Source organism: Otolemur garnettii, unplaced genomic scaffold (assembly GCF_000181295.1).
Source record: "Otolemur garnettii isolate 467f Iridium unplaced genomic scaffold, OtoGar3 scaffold00002, whole genome shotgun sequence".
Classification (NCBI taxonomy): domain Eukaryota; kingdom Metazoa; phylum Chordata; class Mammalia; order Primates; family Galagidae; genus Otolemur; species Otolemur garnettii.
This window is the reverse complement of record NW_003852397.1, coordinates 14,812,650-14,829,419: the sequence shown is the minus strand read 5'-3', so window position 1 is coordinate 14,829,419 and position 16,770 is coordinate 14,812,650. Positions and strand designations below refer to the sequence as shown.

General features: G+C 38.6%; 1 protein-coding gene across 3 annotated transcripts in view; it reads left to right on the top strand.

Moving 5' to 3' along the window:
- Positions 1 to 16,432, top strand: part of MAN1A1 (mannosidase alpha class 1A member 1) — a 186,117-nt gene extending 169,685 nt beyond the window's left edge. For all 3 annotated transcript variants that reach the window (XM_023513364.1, XM_023513368.1, XM_003781632.3), the window contains exons 10-13: positions 3,642 to 3,861; positions 5,127 to 5,299; positions 14,189 to 14,304; positions 14,676 to 16,432. In XM_023513364.1, the coding sequence (XP_023369132.1) occupies positions 3,642 to 3,861; positions 5,127 to 5,299; positions 14,189 to 14,304; positions 14,676 to 14,802 (636 nt within the window). In that variant the 3' untranslated portion in view covers positions 14,803 to 16,432. The remainder of the gene's footprint in view (positions 1 to 3,641; positions 3,862 to 5,126; positions 5,300 to 14,188; positions 14,305 to 14,675) is intronic.
- Positions 16,433 to 16,770: the final 338 nt, after the last annotated feature.

Below are 16,770 nucleotides of genomic sequence, written 5' to 3'. Positions count from 1 at the left end.
ATAAACTTGTTTCCAGAGATAAATGGACAGTATTCTAAGAAAATGCACATTTATAAATCCAAACAAACTAATGTTCAAGGGAAGATAATTAATAATTGTCAAGGATTCTTTACAATGGAGGAGGAATGAGAGGGAGCAAATATGTGTTGAATTACCTCCTGTGTGCTAAGCAGTGTTAGGCCAGTACTACAAAGGATAGAGTAGGGTGGTTGGGTTTTTTTCTCACAATATTTTAGATATTACCCAGTTAAGTTAGAATGTAAACAAAGTCAAGAAGAAAATGATTGAATTGTACCCAGCTTTTCAAGAACAAAATTTTTTACAGAATTGGGTGTCTTGATGATTGGTAAGGATTTTACATTGCAACTCCCATATATTCATTATTATCAAAGTTCCTCTAAAAAATGTGTAAGGTTTTGGTTAAATTCTCTTGACTGCTTAGAAATTTTTATAATCAAAAATATTAATTCACTAGGGAGGAAATGGAAATTTGTGATTTCAATAGCATAGTCATTGTATAATAAAATTAGTCTCCCTGACAAGAGATCTGAAGCCAATTTGTTTATTTAAATATAAATGCAGCTAGCTTCGCTGTGGTTAATGAGATTGAGCATTACATTGGTTTCCTCTCAAGGTCACTTGGGAGCTTCACTAACCAAAGCATGTGGGGAGCCCAGAGTACTTTACGTATCAGAGTCAGAGCACCTTAGACCAAGGGCGTTCATTTGGCACAGGCTTTATTAAGTCATGTGATGAACATCAGCGGCAAACTAGAATGTTATCCATTCAGTCTTTCCTAGGCTTATGTTTCTGCACTCCTATGAAGTTTCATGTTTTAACCTAGAAAACTCTTCTGCAAATATTATGGCTTCCATTCTGCCATGTTCTCATCGCCATATTAGGTGACATTTTAATGATTCTGATACTGAAGTGGCCCTCTAAGATTTTGATTTTCTAAGAAAGGCAGTTTTTAAATGCTCTTTGAAATATTTCCCCCAGTTTCTAAAACAATCCCTACACAACTCTTAATATATTGTATTTAGACAAACCATTGATAGGAAAATCTGGGAAGCAGAAGGCAAGTCAAAGTGTTTCCTGCTTTTCTTAGTAGTAGAAGCTAATTTCCAACCCACAGTATATTTTTAATTTAGCAAAACTATAGCAACTAAATTTCTAATTTCAAGAATAGTGAGGCCTTATGTAGCAAAGTTTCTTTCTGCTAAATTATAATTTCAAAGATGATCATCCCAGCTACTTGGGAGGCTGAGCAAGAAGATCACTTGAATCCAGGAATTAGAGGTTGCTGTGAGCGAGGCTGAGGCCATGGCACTCTAGCCTGGGGCAATAGAGTGAGACTATTTCAAAAATTAATCAGTCAATCAATCATCATAATCGAGGACTGGATGCCCGGTATTACTGTGCTGGATAGTTGAGTTACTGGAGATAATTACGAGGTGCTAGCTTCGAGTGGATTTTGGAAAGCAATTTAATCCCAGAGTAGTATGTTTTCTTTGGTTGTTTTGATAACAAAATATTTTGAGCTTTCAGCTAGTTTTCGTAGCCCTATCTGGAGATTGCACTAAGAATCTACAGTGGTGAATGATACCTGGACAGGTGATTTATTAGACATTTAGGATTCTAAAAACTTCATGAAACCATTTTTTTTTTTCAAATGTAAGGCTGAAATCACAAAATACATATACCTCTCTTCTTCCCCAATCATTTCTCAGAGCCTCGACACAGTTTTTTAAGAGCCGCTAAATACCATTTATCCTTCTTTGTATCTATTTATGTCTTCCATGGCCACACAAGACAGTTGCTTTGAAGGTCATGGAATCTCACTGTAGTTCACATTGAGAAGTAGCAACTTGGTCAGAATCATGCCCAAAACAATATGGTGCTTTATTTAGGGTCCATAACAGGGTTATACTGTTTCTTTAAGTCATGCTCAAAAGCTATTACTCTTGCCATGTAGAAAGTTTAATTTCTTGGATGATGAGCAAGTATCTGCTTGAAGAACTTTATTGCAATTCATGTTATGAGAAGTTTAAATAGCTAAGAAGTTCAGTTGCATTAAATGAGAATGAAATATTAATGTAATAACTAAACCATCAGTAAAATTAGCTTAACCACCGTTAATGAGCAGAGCACTATGTCCATTTGTTTCTTACCATATTGGTTTTATCTGTTTATTTCTAATAAAGGTAGGAAAGGTTTCATCTGCTTGTATATTCGTTTTCATTCATTCTTCCCTATTACATGTTTTTTCTGTGTCTGCTATTCCCAAACGTGCTTCCTAAGAATCCCTCTTTTTTGATAGCACTGTCCAGGTGTAGACACAGTCATAGCCTATTTTCTACTATGAAGTAATGGTTGGAAAAAAAGTAAGCATTTTCTGTTAGAATAATTAGAAATTAGTAATCCCAAACATACTTCATTTTTACTCTTTAAAATACATATAAGGCTTATTTTGTTTCTCCATCTAACTTAAAAGAATACTAATCGTCCTAGAACAGATATAGAAGATATTTTCTAAATCATTTTTGTAAATATTATCATTTCTCCCAAATGTAAAACTTTTTATTTAATGTATAATTTTTTTCACTGTATACTAGTGGCCTTTTGGGGGATGGGGGAAAGACAGGGTTTTGCTCTCTTGCCCAGGATAGAGTGCAGTGACATGATCACAGCTCTCATAGCTCACAGCAGCAACTTTAAACTGTTGATCTCAAGTGATCCTCCTGCCTCAGCCTGGGCAGAGGAGCTGGGACTAGGGGTGTAAGCAACCACATCCAGCTAATGCTTTTACCTTTTTTTTGTAGAGACAGGGTCTCACTGTTTCCCAGACTAGTCTCAAACTCCTGGCCTCAAGCGATCCTCACACCTCACCCTCCCAAAGTGCTGGGATTACAAACATAAGCCACTAGTTTATTTTTTAAGAAAATTATTAGGAAGGAACTTGATTGAAGTCTTACCCGTTGGAGATGTAAGTGATAATGCTAAATGGCCTTTATCAGCTACCACTTACAGTACTGACTGCTTTATATAGAAAATGTTGCAGAGTCCTCTCAGGAGATAGCTGTCATTCCCATTTTATGGGTAAGGGCACTGAGATTTAGGGATATCGTAAGCAAATTACACAACCCTGCAAGTTACAGACAGTGTCAGAGTGGAATTTGAAGCCAAGGATCTGACCCAGAACAGCTCCTCTTTGCCGCTGGATTGTGCCACCCCCTGAGCCTTGGGAAATGAAAGGAAAGGTCCAGCCTAGATCTCATGCACAAATGCATTCTGTTCATGCACCTTAGGGCCTGTGCCTTGTAGAGTTTCTCCATTTGTGAAAATGAAAATGCACTAAACCAGCTATTTCAACTGTCTTTGAGAAGGGGGCAGCTTTGAGGAATAGGAGTGTTCGGTCAGGGAACCAAGTGAAACCAACTGGGCTGACCCGACAACTTTCTTTCTAACTAACCGAACAAAGGAGGCCTAGACTAGAGGAAGAGGACAGAGAGTGAGGGCATGAAAATCCACTCAGATTGCGAGTCATGTTTTGTTCTTTATTTTTTTAATGCTGGTCGTGTTTGTAGTATACATTTGAGAAGAGATTACAAAATGTTTTTAAAAGTAAGTATTTTTTCCAGGCCATTGAGACTCACTTGATCCGCAAGTCCAGCAGCGGCCTGACTTACATTGCGGAGTGGAAAGGGGGCCTTCTGGAGCACAAAATGGGCCACCTGACCTGCTTTGCCGGGGGCATGTTTGCGCTCGGGGCTGACGGGGCTCCCCAAGGCCTGGCTCAACACTACCTTGAACTTGGGGCTGAAATTGCCCGTACCTGTTATGAATCATATAATCGCACATGTGAGTACATGCTGTTCTTCACTGACGATCTAATCCCACATGCTTTGATTTCATTCAGTAAAGAACTTTATCATTGCTGCCATCCAAAAAATGTCTACCCTGCCCGTGAAACTTGATGATCTTACAGGAATTTATGTTTACTTTAAAAGGAAAGGCTTAAACCTAAAAATATCTACCAATTAGTTTGCCAAGAAACTAAATCCAGGCCACAAAGGGTTAAGCCAGCCTAATTTACTGACCTTGGCTGTGGCCAGATGTCAATCGGTAAGGATCTCCATCTCATGCAAAAAGAAACGTGTTAATCTCTGCTGTATCCTCATGAAATAGGATGAGCCTGACTCCTTTCTTTATCATAAACTTGGAATGTGAAGCACAAAGATTGAATAACTGGACTTTTGTGACAAAATGACTTAGAATTGTCAACTGCTGAATTTCTTTTTTTTTTTTTTTTTTTTGCAGTTTTTAGCCGGGGCTGGGTTTGAACCCGCCACCTCCGGCATATGGGGCCAGTGCCCAACTCCTTTGAGCCACAGGTGCCACCCTGAATTTCTTACTAATAAGATGTCTCATGGTGCCTTGTGAGTACTAAGTAAATGAGTAAATTTTTTTTAAAAATGATTATTATATTCCTTTTTGGATGACTAAATTTTAAAACACATTGAACATTATATATTATATGATATTTATAAGTGTTTCTAAAATCTCTTTTGAATGTTAAGTGTAGTCAGACCTCATATCCCTGGGTCCCACATCCACAGATTCAACCAACCATGGATCAAAAATATTCTTTAAAAAAAAAAAACAAAAAGGATGGTTCTCCGGGCATGGCAGCATATACCTGTAGTTTCAGCTTCTCAGGAAGTTGAGGTGAGAGGATTCCTTGAGCCCCCATGAGTTCAAGGGGAGCTTAGGAAACATTGTAAGACCGTATCTCTCTCTGTTTTTTTTAAAGGATGATTAAATCTCTACTGAACATGTACAGACTTTTTTTCTTATTTCCTAAATAATACAGTATAACAACTACTTACGTAAGATTTACATTGTATCAGGTGTTGTAAGCAATGTAGAGATGATTTAGAGTATATGAAAAGATAGGCATAAGTTATATGCAAATACCACAGCATCCTCAGGTTCTGGAACCCACTCGGAATCCTGGAGTCAGCCCCCCACAGATAACTCAGGGAAGACTCTAGTTTCGCGTACATTGTAGACACTAAACATTGCCTAGAACAGTAACTCTTGTTCACCCTTTGTGTATCCTTTAGTAATGAAACTGGGACCAGAAGCTTTCCGATTTGATGGTGGTGTGGAAGCCATTGCTACAAGGCAAAATGAAAAATACTACATCTTACGCCCAGAAGTCATCGAGACTTACATGTATATGTGGCGACTGACTCATGACCCCAAGTACAGGAAATGGGCCTGGGAAGCTGTGGAGGTGATGCTTTAATTTGCATATGTTTCTTATAGATAAATGTCTTAAGAAAAAATGTTACCTATAAATCTGGCATATCGACTTTTCTATAATTTTTAAAGCTTTTTCCAGTTTTCTTCTACTTGGGACTGTGTGTTTTCAGTTAAGTCATTCTATATCCCTGGCTTTAGCTTCACTTTATATAACAGTGATATAAATTCACCTGCTAGTAGACTTAGATGTCAACAGATATATCTAGAAAGGCATATCATAAAATTAACCTCGCATGACTAGAGAAAGGATGATCTTTTTTTTTTTTTTTTTTTTTTTGAGACAGAGCCTCAAGCTGTGCCCCTGGGTAGAGTGCAATGGCATCAGAGCTCACAGCAACCTCCAACTCCTGGGCTCAAGCGAGTTTTCTGCCTCAGCCTCCCAAGTAGCTGGGACCAGGGGCGCCCGCCACAACGCCCAGCTGTTTTTTGGTTGCAGCCATTATTGTTGTTTGGCGGGCCCAGGCTGGATTTGAACCCACCACCTTAGGTGTATGTGGCTGGCACCTTAGCCACTTGAGCCACAGGCACGGAGCCAGGATGATCTCTTAATTCCACAGTGTTAGGGTAACTTGGAGATACCTCTGTTGTCTGTTTCAAGAAACCATTGCATAGCTTTTTTCTGTTAACCTTTGGACTTTAAAAATCTTAGTGTATGCTTTTACTTAGAACAAACTGGCTACTTAGATGTAACTTTTACAAAGAACCTATAGAAGAATTGCTCCGTATCAGGATATTCCTTCACTGGCTTCGAGTTTCTCGGAATATCTGTAAGCTTTCCGTACATCCAATGAGTTCTTGTAATTGTCTGTCACCTCTGGGTCTCCCCTAGATGGTGGTGTGTCATCTTCCTAAACTAATCTAGTGAACGCTCTGTGTGCTGGTGCCAGAGGAGGCGCCCTCCAGAATATGCACCCAACAATGTCTGTCTGCTTGTGAGAGTTATTATAACGAAAGGAGTGGGCAGGAATTCATGGGCTGAGCACCAGCAAATGCTTTAATTACTCTCTTCCATTCTCTAGCACTCTTTGTTAGAAGGTTAGCTATCTCTAAAAACTGTTCATTAGCAATGACTTCTCTCAGGAAATCTAAAATGATTATTGCCTTTGTGTAAAATTTAACTAATATCTTAGGAAGCCATTTGTGAATCCTGCTTATTACTCTCTTCATTCAGCGTGTGCCTTGTCATTAATCATCAGTCATTTTAAATAACAGTGATTCTTTAGGCCTCTTCTTTCTTTCTTTCTTTCTTTTTTTTTTTTTTTGCGAAGTTTTCTAGTTATATTTAATCAGTAGTAATTGTAATTCCTTTAAATTTCTGGGGGGTTTTCTCTGGAAAAAAATATGGTAAAATTGAGGTTCATCTAAGCTTTGGTGAAGGGGTAGGATTTTGGTCTTAAAGTAGCCAATGAAGGAATCATGTGTCAGTTTAAGTTGAAAATACCAAGAATAACATATTTCATCAAATCTAAACCACCATAATTTGTAAGAAGCATTATTTTATATACCACTGAGAAAGAATAACATTGCCAGTTTAACTATGACATTTTTATAGATGTTAAAATGTGTAAATGTATGACAGAGAAGTGGTTAAAATTGGGGAGTGAATTGCTTACTAGGTGAGTAGGGCCCTCTGGTTTGCCTGATTCTCCAGGGAAGTTATTTGTGGAATAATAGGGTAGCTTTATGTATTATGAATTTTATGTCTTGTTAATTCCTTAGCACAACATATGATATGAAATTGTGATATTGTTTCCTTATGTCATAACATAGTGTCCCCCCCCATTTTTGCTATTCGTGACTTCTGCTAGAACCAGAGCTATACCAAGGCATGCTGGGGACTCTTGCCCTTTTTAAAGCACAAATATGTTAGATTTAGAAGGTGTGGCAGCATTTTTTTCCCTATGTTACATCCCTGTGGCTCCCTGGGTTTCAGTGGCAGCCCAAGTGGGCAGTGACCTTTGTGCCTGCAGCTCCCCCCTCCAGCTCAGTTCTTCTCATCTGTTCCAACTCAAACTCAAGACCACAGCTGGAGACCATGTCGGGAGAAGGAGGTGAAGGAACTTCTTCCCAGGCAGCTGGCTGTGGTCTGAGATGTATGTGGGAGTTAACAGTCCCAGTGGCAGCCCTCAACCAATGAGCTGTGTGATTGGTGGATCACTATCCTACCTAGTCTTCCTTCTTTTGAGCACATTTTGCATGGCAGGCCCCATGGTCCCGGGGGCAGGCCCCATGGTCCAGGGGGTTTCCAGCGGCAGTGAGCCCCATCGCACACAGCCGGGTTATTCCTGTGTGGGTGTGTTTCATTGGGCCTTCCTGTCCCTGTCTCTCTCTCTACTCACTTCCTGACATCACCTCCCAGTAACCTTCCTGAATGTTCTGTTTTTAAGGGAACCTTAAAACATAGGAAATCTTAAAAATTACCTCACCCAGGCTTCTACTCAGAGAAAACCTCCTCTCTATCTCTTGCACCCCTTATCAATAAAAAGACATCAGTACCTTCACCTTTGCTACATAGTACGAGCTCATAAAGTAATTCGTTCTGCTTTCTAATGGGGGATGGTATTAGAAAGTGGTTTCTTTTGAAGCCAGAGTGTATGGTGTTTGTGCTCTGGAGGTAATGGGGAAAAGAAAACTCTCTTCTGCTGACACATTTCACTTTTCCTGGTGTGGATTCCAGCTGTGGTCTTTCAGGGCTGAGCAGTATGACTCAAAAACTTCTCGGTATGATTTCCCATAGCCTGTAGTCCAGCTTGTTCTTTTAGTATTACAGATGTATCACACCTCTGCCTTACATCAGAATCGCAGTCGGACATGTTACGACCACATCCACCACTGTTCAGTTCTACCTCTTTGCTCTGTGCTTTGTGCCCGCATCCTCACAGCTTGTACGGGATCTGTGAGCCATCCTGCAATCTTCTCACCAATCACCCCCTTCCCAGCCCTCTGTCACTGATATACTTGGGAAACCTGCCCTCCATGTCTTAGTTAAAGTTCTTAATAATAATGTTGAATAAGATATGAAGCACATAGTCCAGCAGCAGATCACTAGAGATCGCGTCATAGATCCATAGCAATCCATTAATCCCAGCATTTACGCACCTGTGAGTCCACCTAACAGGAATAACATCTGATAGGTCTTTTGCTTTTTCTTCATAATGTCATGAAGAACTATTAAATTCCTCCCACCTAAACAGCTGATAGCTTACAGTATGAGCTTTACTATACGTATATGTTCCTTTGGGTTATATAATATCTTAGCTGGCCAGGGTAGACAATAAGCCTTATGTAGGGATTTTGAGGGTTTTTTTCATTTTTGGTTTCGTTTTGCACCAACATTTCTCATTCGTTTTTTAAACCTAGTCTTTCCCACATGGACGTTTTAACTCTCAGAGAGTGATTGTCTTTCCTCTTCCTGTTTCCAACTTGTGATATGTTCGTGTGCCTGGCTATCTGTGTTCTGCCATTGAGTTCAGACTCAGCAGATGGCATTAGGAGCATTATTTATTCCCTGGGATTCCCTAGTGGAAAGTCCCATGGGTAGAGCATTCATCTACTCCACTAGGTGAGAGAATGCTTTTCTGTCCTGATCATTATGCTTTATGACTTAGGATTCAACTCATGCTGCTATTTTCTTACTCCCTCCCCAAGTGCAATCACTCAGGGTCAGATTTGTCTTTCATCCTTTGTTAAGAGCTCCAGTCACTATAGGAGGTTGGACAATCAAGTTCTCAAATTTATCCTCAAAAAAAAAAGTGCTGCATACCGCATGGCTGAATATTGCTCCAGTCACCTTTGAAGTGCTCCCCCGAGAAGCCATGCACGGGAGCCAGCACCAAGTCCACCATTGAAAGCAGTTGGGGAACTCGTTTTCTGGAATGGCCGTCAGAACTGTTGTGTGAGGTCTGACAATTAAGTTTGAGAACTCATCCTTTAAAAAGTGCTTCGAACACGAGATTCCCAAGAACAGATTGTGGTAGAATAATGACTCATCAGACTATGCTGTACAGACATGTGACAGTTTCTGCTATTGAGATACTGGCAGAATCTGGGGCTGTTATGGGGCCTAGAAAGCTACTTGTACCCTAATGTCTAAAATTTAGACTTTTGGCATGAAGGAGATAAAAAGGATTCTTTGACCTTTCCTTTTAAAAAATAATTTTTTTTTTAAATTTACCAAAAGCCTCAGAAAACGAAGTAGCTAGGTCTCTAAACCTCCAAGAAGGCCCTGTCACTGTGCTGGGCATTTCCTCACCTTGTTTCATTTCCACTTAAAACCCCAAGCTGAGAAGGTGCTGCCTGAGACTGGGAGTCTCAGGCCTCCACTAGGGGGTCTGCAGCTGGGACTTGACTCCCCACTAAAAGTTTTTGATTGCGTTGTTGACTCTTAGAGCTTACCTCGTTAGGCCAGCGGACAGGAACAAGAATGAGGCTAGTGAATTAGAAAGAATGACTGGGCATCATCCACCCCAAATGCAATTCTTTTACTATAGCAAAAGGAGAAATTTCTGTGGGGATAAGAGATGGCTGTTTGTCACGCCTGACCCTCCTCTCATTAGCTTATTGTGAAAGAACCTCAAGGGAACAGCCAAGAAAAGATTTTGGGGTTAGAATCTGTTAAGGGAGTGTCTGGAAATGGAGTATCATTATGTTCCAGAACAAGCTTGCCCATTTCTTCTGAGTCCTTATTTTTCCCCCTTTTTTACAAATAATGTTTTGCCTACTCCCTGTATCTGGTATTTGACTTTTTATCAAACAGTCCTTTTATCCAAAAAGGAAGGAAGGAGAGGAATAACAGGACTTGAAAGTTCCTGTCTTCAGGCTTGTTCCCCTTCTGGCACATTGTCTGGAACTGAGAATTTAATTGAAGCTTCTTTGTAAGTTGATTGTTCTTGTTTTTCTGGGGGCTTCAAAAAAGTACCAAATCATGAGGCATTTTCCTTATTTTCTTTATTCATGCAGCCTGCTGTTCCGATTTTCTTTGGCCTGGTAATTAAATGCTTCTCCTCACAGCCCCTGTTCTCTCCCTCCTGCCCTCCAGCCCTGATGTGAAAAATCAATATCCTCATTACCAGCCCCTGCAGATGGAAGCCGAGCCCTCAGTGCAGCACCCTTGCTCGTGGTAATCACGGCAGGTGTTTGCCTTCCCTCTCCTCCTTCCTGGGTTTCACATTCATAAAGCCGTATTTCCTTCCAGACCCCTTTTTTACCCAATTAAGACTTTTGTCAACAAATATGGCAAGTTTGAGAAAAACGAAAGAAGAAAGTAGATGCCGTCCATCTTCTTGATAATTGGATTAAGTGGGATATAATTATGATACAGGGTCCCCCATTCAAGGCTGAGTAGAGAACCCCAGTTTTTCTAGGCTTGGGCAAGTTCATGAAGGGAACACCCTCACCTTTGCCCTGAGCTGGAGGGACTGCATTGATTCCTTTGTCAGTAACACTCATTAATGTTGAAAACATGTTTCTGTTTGCCAAGTCCTGGCCAAGTGTCGTTCTCAACACCTCTACCCCTAGATAAAGAGTCCACGTGGAGACTTCCCAGTTAGTTCTTTCCCCTGCCAGAAGCTCTGGTGCCTTTTACTTCTTCTAAATTCCTTTCTAATAAAATCCTATCTTACCAGTGATCTGTGGTGCATGGGTTCATTCCTTGAATCCCTGAGACCATCTCTTTCTACTGAAGAGAGAAATTCTGCTAACAATTAGAAATGTAAAAAAAGAGATACAAAATTATGATTCATAAGAGAAAACTGAAAATAAATGAAAAAAATGACACAAGAAACAAAGAGTAATTTACCTGGTTTATATTTTCTTTATTTCAGTATAAACTATATTAAGGTTTTAGACTTAAACTTTATGTTTCTCCTCAGTCTATGAATTAGAACCAGGTTTCAGATGGCAGTTTTTATACAACAGAAATTTTTATTTGGCTTCATAATCAATAGGATTAGTAGAATGTGTGAGTAGAAAATAACTTTCCTGGAGATAAATATGCCTGTTAACCAGCAAATGTGATGTCAAAATACAACACTACACAGAAATCCAACTCAAAATGAATTAAGTACGTAAGCATTAGACCTTAAACCATAAAACTCTTAAAAGAAAAAAAATCTCCTTGCCTTCGATCTTGGCAATGATTATTTGGATTTGATACAAAAGCACAGGCAACAAAAACAAATATAAACATGTGGAACTACATCAAACAATCACCTAAAGAGAAGGCAGCCTACAGAATGAGAGAAAATATTTTCTAACTGTATATCTGATAAAGGATCAATATCCAAAATCTATAAGGAATTCTTATGATTTAATAGCAAAAAAAAAAAAAAAACCAAAAAACCCAATTTAAAAATTAGCCTAGGACTTGAATAGATATTTTTCCAAAAAAAGACAAATGGCCAAGAATTATATGAAAGGGTGCTGCATATCATTAATAATCAGAGAAATGCAAATCAAATGAGATATCACTTGATACCTGTTAAAATGCCTGTTACCAAAACGTCAAGAGATGATCATTGTCCGTGAGAATGTGGAGAAAAAGGAACCCCTGTATGCTGTTGGTAGTGATGTAAATTGATACAATCATCATGGACAACACTAGGGAGGCTCCCAAAAAATTAAAAATAGAAGTATTATATGGTCAAGGAACCCCACTTCTGGGTATTTATCCAAAGGAAATGAAATCAGTATCTTGAAAAGATCCGTACTTCTGTGTTTATTGCAGCATGATTAACAATAGCCAGTATGCGCAAACAGCCTAAGTGTCCATCACTGGATGAACAGATAAAGAAATATGGTGAATAGGTGGTGGAATATTATACAGCCTTGAAGAAGAAGGAAAGCCTGCTGTTTGTAGCAACATGAATAACCCTGGAGGACATTAGCTAAGTGAAATAACCCAGACACAAAAAGACAAACACATATAGTACACATATATGGAATCTTTTTTAAAAAGTTAAACTCACATAAGTAGAGAATAGAATGGTAGTTATCAGGGACTGGGGAATGACGAAGAAGGGAGATGTGGGTGAAGGGGTAAGAATTTTCAGTTATTAGAATAATCAGTGGTTCTCAACCTGTGGGTCGCAACCAATGAAAATACTTCCTGCATATCAGATATTTACATTACGATTCATAATAGTAGCAAAATGACAGTTATGAAGTAGCAATGAAAATAATTTTATGGTTGGGGGTCACCACAACATGAGGAACTGTATTAAAGGGTCATGGCATTAGGAAGGTTGAGAGCCACTGTATTAGATGAATAAGTCCTTGAGACCTTAAATATAGTGCAGTGACTATAGTTAATAGTGTGTGAACAGATTTTAAGAGTTCTTACTACACACACAAACACACAGTAACTGTGAGGTGATGGGTATGTTGACTAGCTTGATTGTGGTAATCATTTCATAACATATACATACGAATATCAAAACATCACATTGTACACTTCAAAATATATACAGGGTGGCCACAATATAGACAGGGGACCAAGTTGCACATGAACTTTAGGCCATCCTGTATAGTTTTTGTCAGTCATGCCTCAGTAAAGCTAAAATAAAGAGTTTTAAAAAATAAAGAAAAAATGTAGCTATATGTAGCACAGTAGTTACGGCACCAGCCACAAACACTGAGGCTGGCGAGTTTGAACCCAGCCCAGGCCCACTAAACAACAATGAACAACTGCAACAACAAATAGCTGAAAAAATAGCTGGGCATTGTGGCGGGCGCCTGTAGTCCCAGCTATTTGGGAGGCTGAGGCAGGAGAATCACTTAAGCAAGAGTTTGAGGTTGTTGTGAGCTGTGATGCCACGGCACTCTACCAAGGGCAACATAGACTCTGTCTCAAAAAATAAAAGAAAATAAAGAAAAATAGAAGCAAAAGATATAAAATGAGCTCCTAGAAAAAAAAAAGACACAAACAGCAGTAAACGTACTGGCAGCTGACAAAGTAAGATGGCGAGTTAATTTAGTTTGTTATCCAAATTTTCATCCCCACACACATCCCCTGATGTGTCTCTTTTCTCAAACGCTCATGTTCAGACAGCCCCAGAGATGTAGGACCGTTTCTCTAGATAGTTGTCAGTGGATTCATCCCTTCCTCTTCCATTCCAGATGAAAGAAAAAAGAGGGTATTTGAGGAACAGATGCCAGCCACATTTCTCTGCCTTTCATGTTCTTCTTTTAGCTCTGTTGCCAGTATCACTAATTAGTACCCTACAATCAAGTTTCAAGAAAGAAAATGCTCTGATTATAGTGGCAGCTGTTTGAGCCCAGTACATTTTCTCAGCCAGTGCTTTATAATCTCCATTTACATTAACAATCTCTATAGACCAGGGGTCAGCAAACTTTTTCTGTAAGAACCAAACAGTATTAGCCTCGGGGGCCAGGCAATCTCAGTTGCATCCATTCACTTCCACCACTGTAGAAAAAAAAAAAGAAAAAAAATATCCACAGGCAATATATGAACAAATGATTATGACTTTGGTTTAATAAAACTTTATTTACAAAAAATAAACAGGCAGGGGTAACCTGTGGTCCGTAGTCTGCCAAGCCCTGCTCTAGACCATAGGAGGAAACAGTAGAAAATTATCCCAAAACTAAATGTAGCAGTGTTTCCAATTAGGTTAGCTATGTTGTCCATATGTTCTTTGACTTTTCATGTTGTATTTGCATTTACAGTTTATGGGTTTTTACTTTTCTCTTTTTTTTTTTCTTACCTAAAACAATTAACAAGTCTTCATTCAACTTGAATAGAATTTTGTGAAAGTCCATTTTATCTGCATTCTAATAATAAAAACTAGTGACCACCAGTTTACTGAAATGTGACCATTTTTTTCCATGCCTGCTTATCACTTAGGCCCTGGAGAGTCACTGCCGAGTAAATGGAGGCTATTCGGGCCTACGGGATGTGTACCTCCTGCATGAGAGTTATGATGATGTACAGCAGAGTTTCTTCCTGGCAGAGACACTGAAGTAAGTGAAGATTAGCCTAAAACTATGCAGCTGAGGTACCTGACAGATCTTCTTTGTAGATGTCTTTATCATGAACACATTCTAAGAATATTAACTATGACTAATTCAGAATGTCACTCTACATAGGTGGTCCTAATTGCAGGTGTATTTTCAGTAATTATAATCTGATGACTAGTGACAGCTTTGTTTGGTTCTCATACACGACCAACCGAAGCACAGAATACCTTCTTTACCCCTCGGGATTTTGATATACTTGGCTGTTGTCTATGCTTTATCTCCATAAAATGAACGGAGACATTAATGTGGTTTTTGCTGTCTTTGTGGGTTCACTGCCTGACACGGTCTCATATAACTCATAATTCTCTCACCAGATACTTGTACTTAATATTTTCTGATGACGATCTCCTTCCCCTGGACCACTGGATCTTCAACACTGAGGCACATCTTCTCCCTATACTCCGTACAGATCAGAAGAAAGTTGAAGTCGACAAGAAATAAAAAGACATTTTATATTTTACTCAGCTCCATCCCCCTTCACTGCATACCGTAACAATTCCTTTTCTGGTTATCAGACACATGATGAACTTTTATTAATAGATCAGTCATTATTCTCTGAGTTTTTAAATTGTTTTGCAGTCTTTTATGTTTATTATCATAGGCATGGGTGGACCTAAATCTCTTATTGTAGCCTTTATTAGCCAGTTGATCCACTGTTTGGGGTTTTTGTTTTGTTTTGTTTTTTGGTTTGGTTTTTGTTTTTAAGTATCTGTTACCTCTGGAGTTGACGAAGATGTAATGTCATTTTTATTAGACCGAGTAGTATAATTTAACAGTGACCTCTTAATTACAATTTGATTTGACTGCAAAACTTTTTCCTCCTCTGTGAGGAGATGATGTCTGCTTTAAGCTGTAATGTTTTGCCATGTTGCAAAAAGCCATAATAATAAATTAACTATTAAAAAAGCTTTTCCTTTTCGATTTCATGTTAATCTGGTTTGTCTATCCACCAGAGACAGATCTCATAACTGTGACAGCCTCTTTATGTGGGTCTATCATTATTTGATAGAGTGTCTTCACTCTAAAATACTTCACTCACATTGTAATTCAAATTAGAAAAGCATTCCAAAAGAATCATCTCATGTTGACCTCATTTCATTGAAACTGCAATATATTTTTGTTAGTTAATTATATTAGCGTTTCCCAATTGGTGAATTTGACAATTTTACTTTAAATGCCCTGTGTCATTTCTGAATCATGCACTGGTTAATTTCGTTCAGTCCCTACTACACAGTGAGGTGAGCTCTCAGATTTTGCAGAGCTCTATGACTGAAGTATATTTTTTTAAGAGAAATAGTATACCTTTTAATGTATTAGCTTTTGCTTTTAACTGAATATATGAAGAAATTAGTTCTCTCTAAAAAGAGTGTATTGCATATGGCTTTCAGTTCATTTGTTTTTATTTCATCTGTAACTTTTTCTTAAGAAAAGAAAACGTTCCATTTGGTTCAGATTTTTCATATTTGAAAAAGGCCCTTTCTCAAATAAAGTAAATTATTTCATTTCCATTTATGAAAGCAGGATTTGACTCTGTGATAAAGGCTTTGCCAATTTATTTATTCATGGTCAATTAAAGAAAATAATAAGTTTTATACCAAATAAGAATATAATATATTTAGTTTGGTTACTTTCAACATAAGAGATCCCAACTTAGAACCAACATATAGAAATGGTCACTCTCAATGCCCCACAATTCTGCAATAAATCAAAATAATTATATGACTCTTCTAAAAATTAAGCTTTGAAATATGAATGGTTTTCCCAAGAGTAGATTGGTGATACTTTGTGTTTTCTTGGCATTTTAGTTCATTTTATATACATATATATATATATATATATATGTACATCTCCAAGAAATATATATGACAATGCATATTCTGAAGTTCAAAGACTTTGAGCACCTAAATTTTCAATCTATAATGGTCAGACAGATCAGAGCAACCCAATGAATTAAGCTGAAGCATATGAAATTGCTGTATTTATAGTTTAAAAACTGTATGACATCAGCAGTTTCATAAGGTTCAACCTAATTTTTTTTTTTAAGAGACAAAGTCTCACTTTATTGCCCTCGTAGAGTGCTGTGGCATCACTGCTCACAGCAATCTCCAACTCTTGGCCTTAGGCAATTCTCTTGCCTCAGCCTCCTAATTAGCTGGGACTACAGGCACCTGCCACAGCGCCCAGCTATTTTTTTTGTTTTTGTAGTTTGGCCGGGGCTGAGTTTGAACCCATCACCCTCAGTATATGGGTGCCTGTGCCCTACTCACTGAGCCACAGGCATCACCCCAACCTAATATTTTTTAAGACAATTATTTTCTTAATCTCAGTAAACTTCATAGTTTAGCTATTTCAGCTTTTGAAAATGTTTCTAATGATTTCCTTTGTCTGACAGGGCCGCTTGTGTGATCT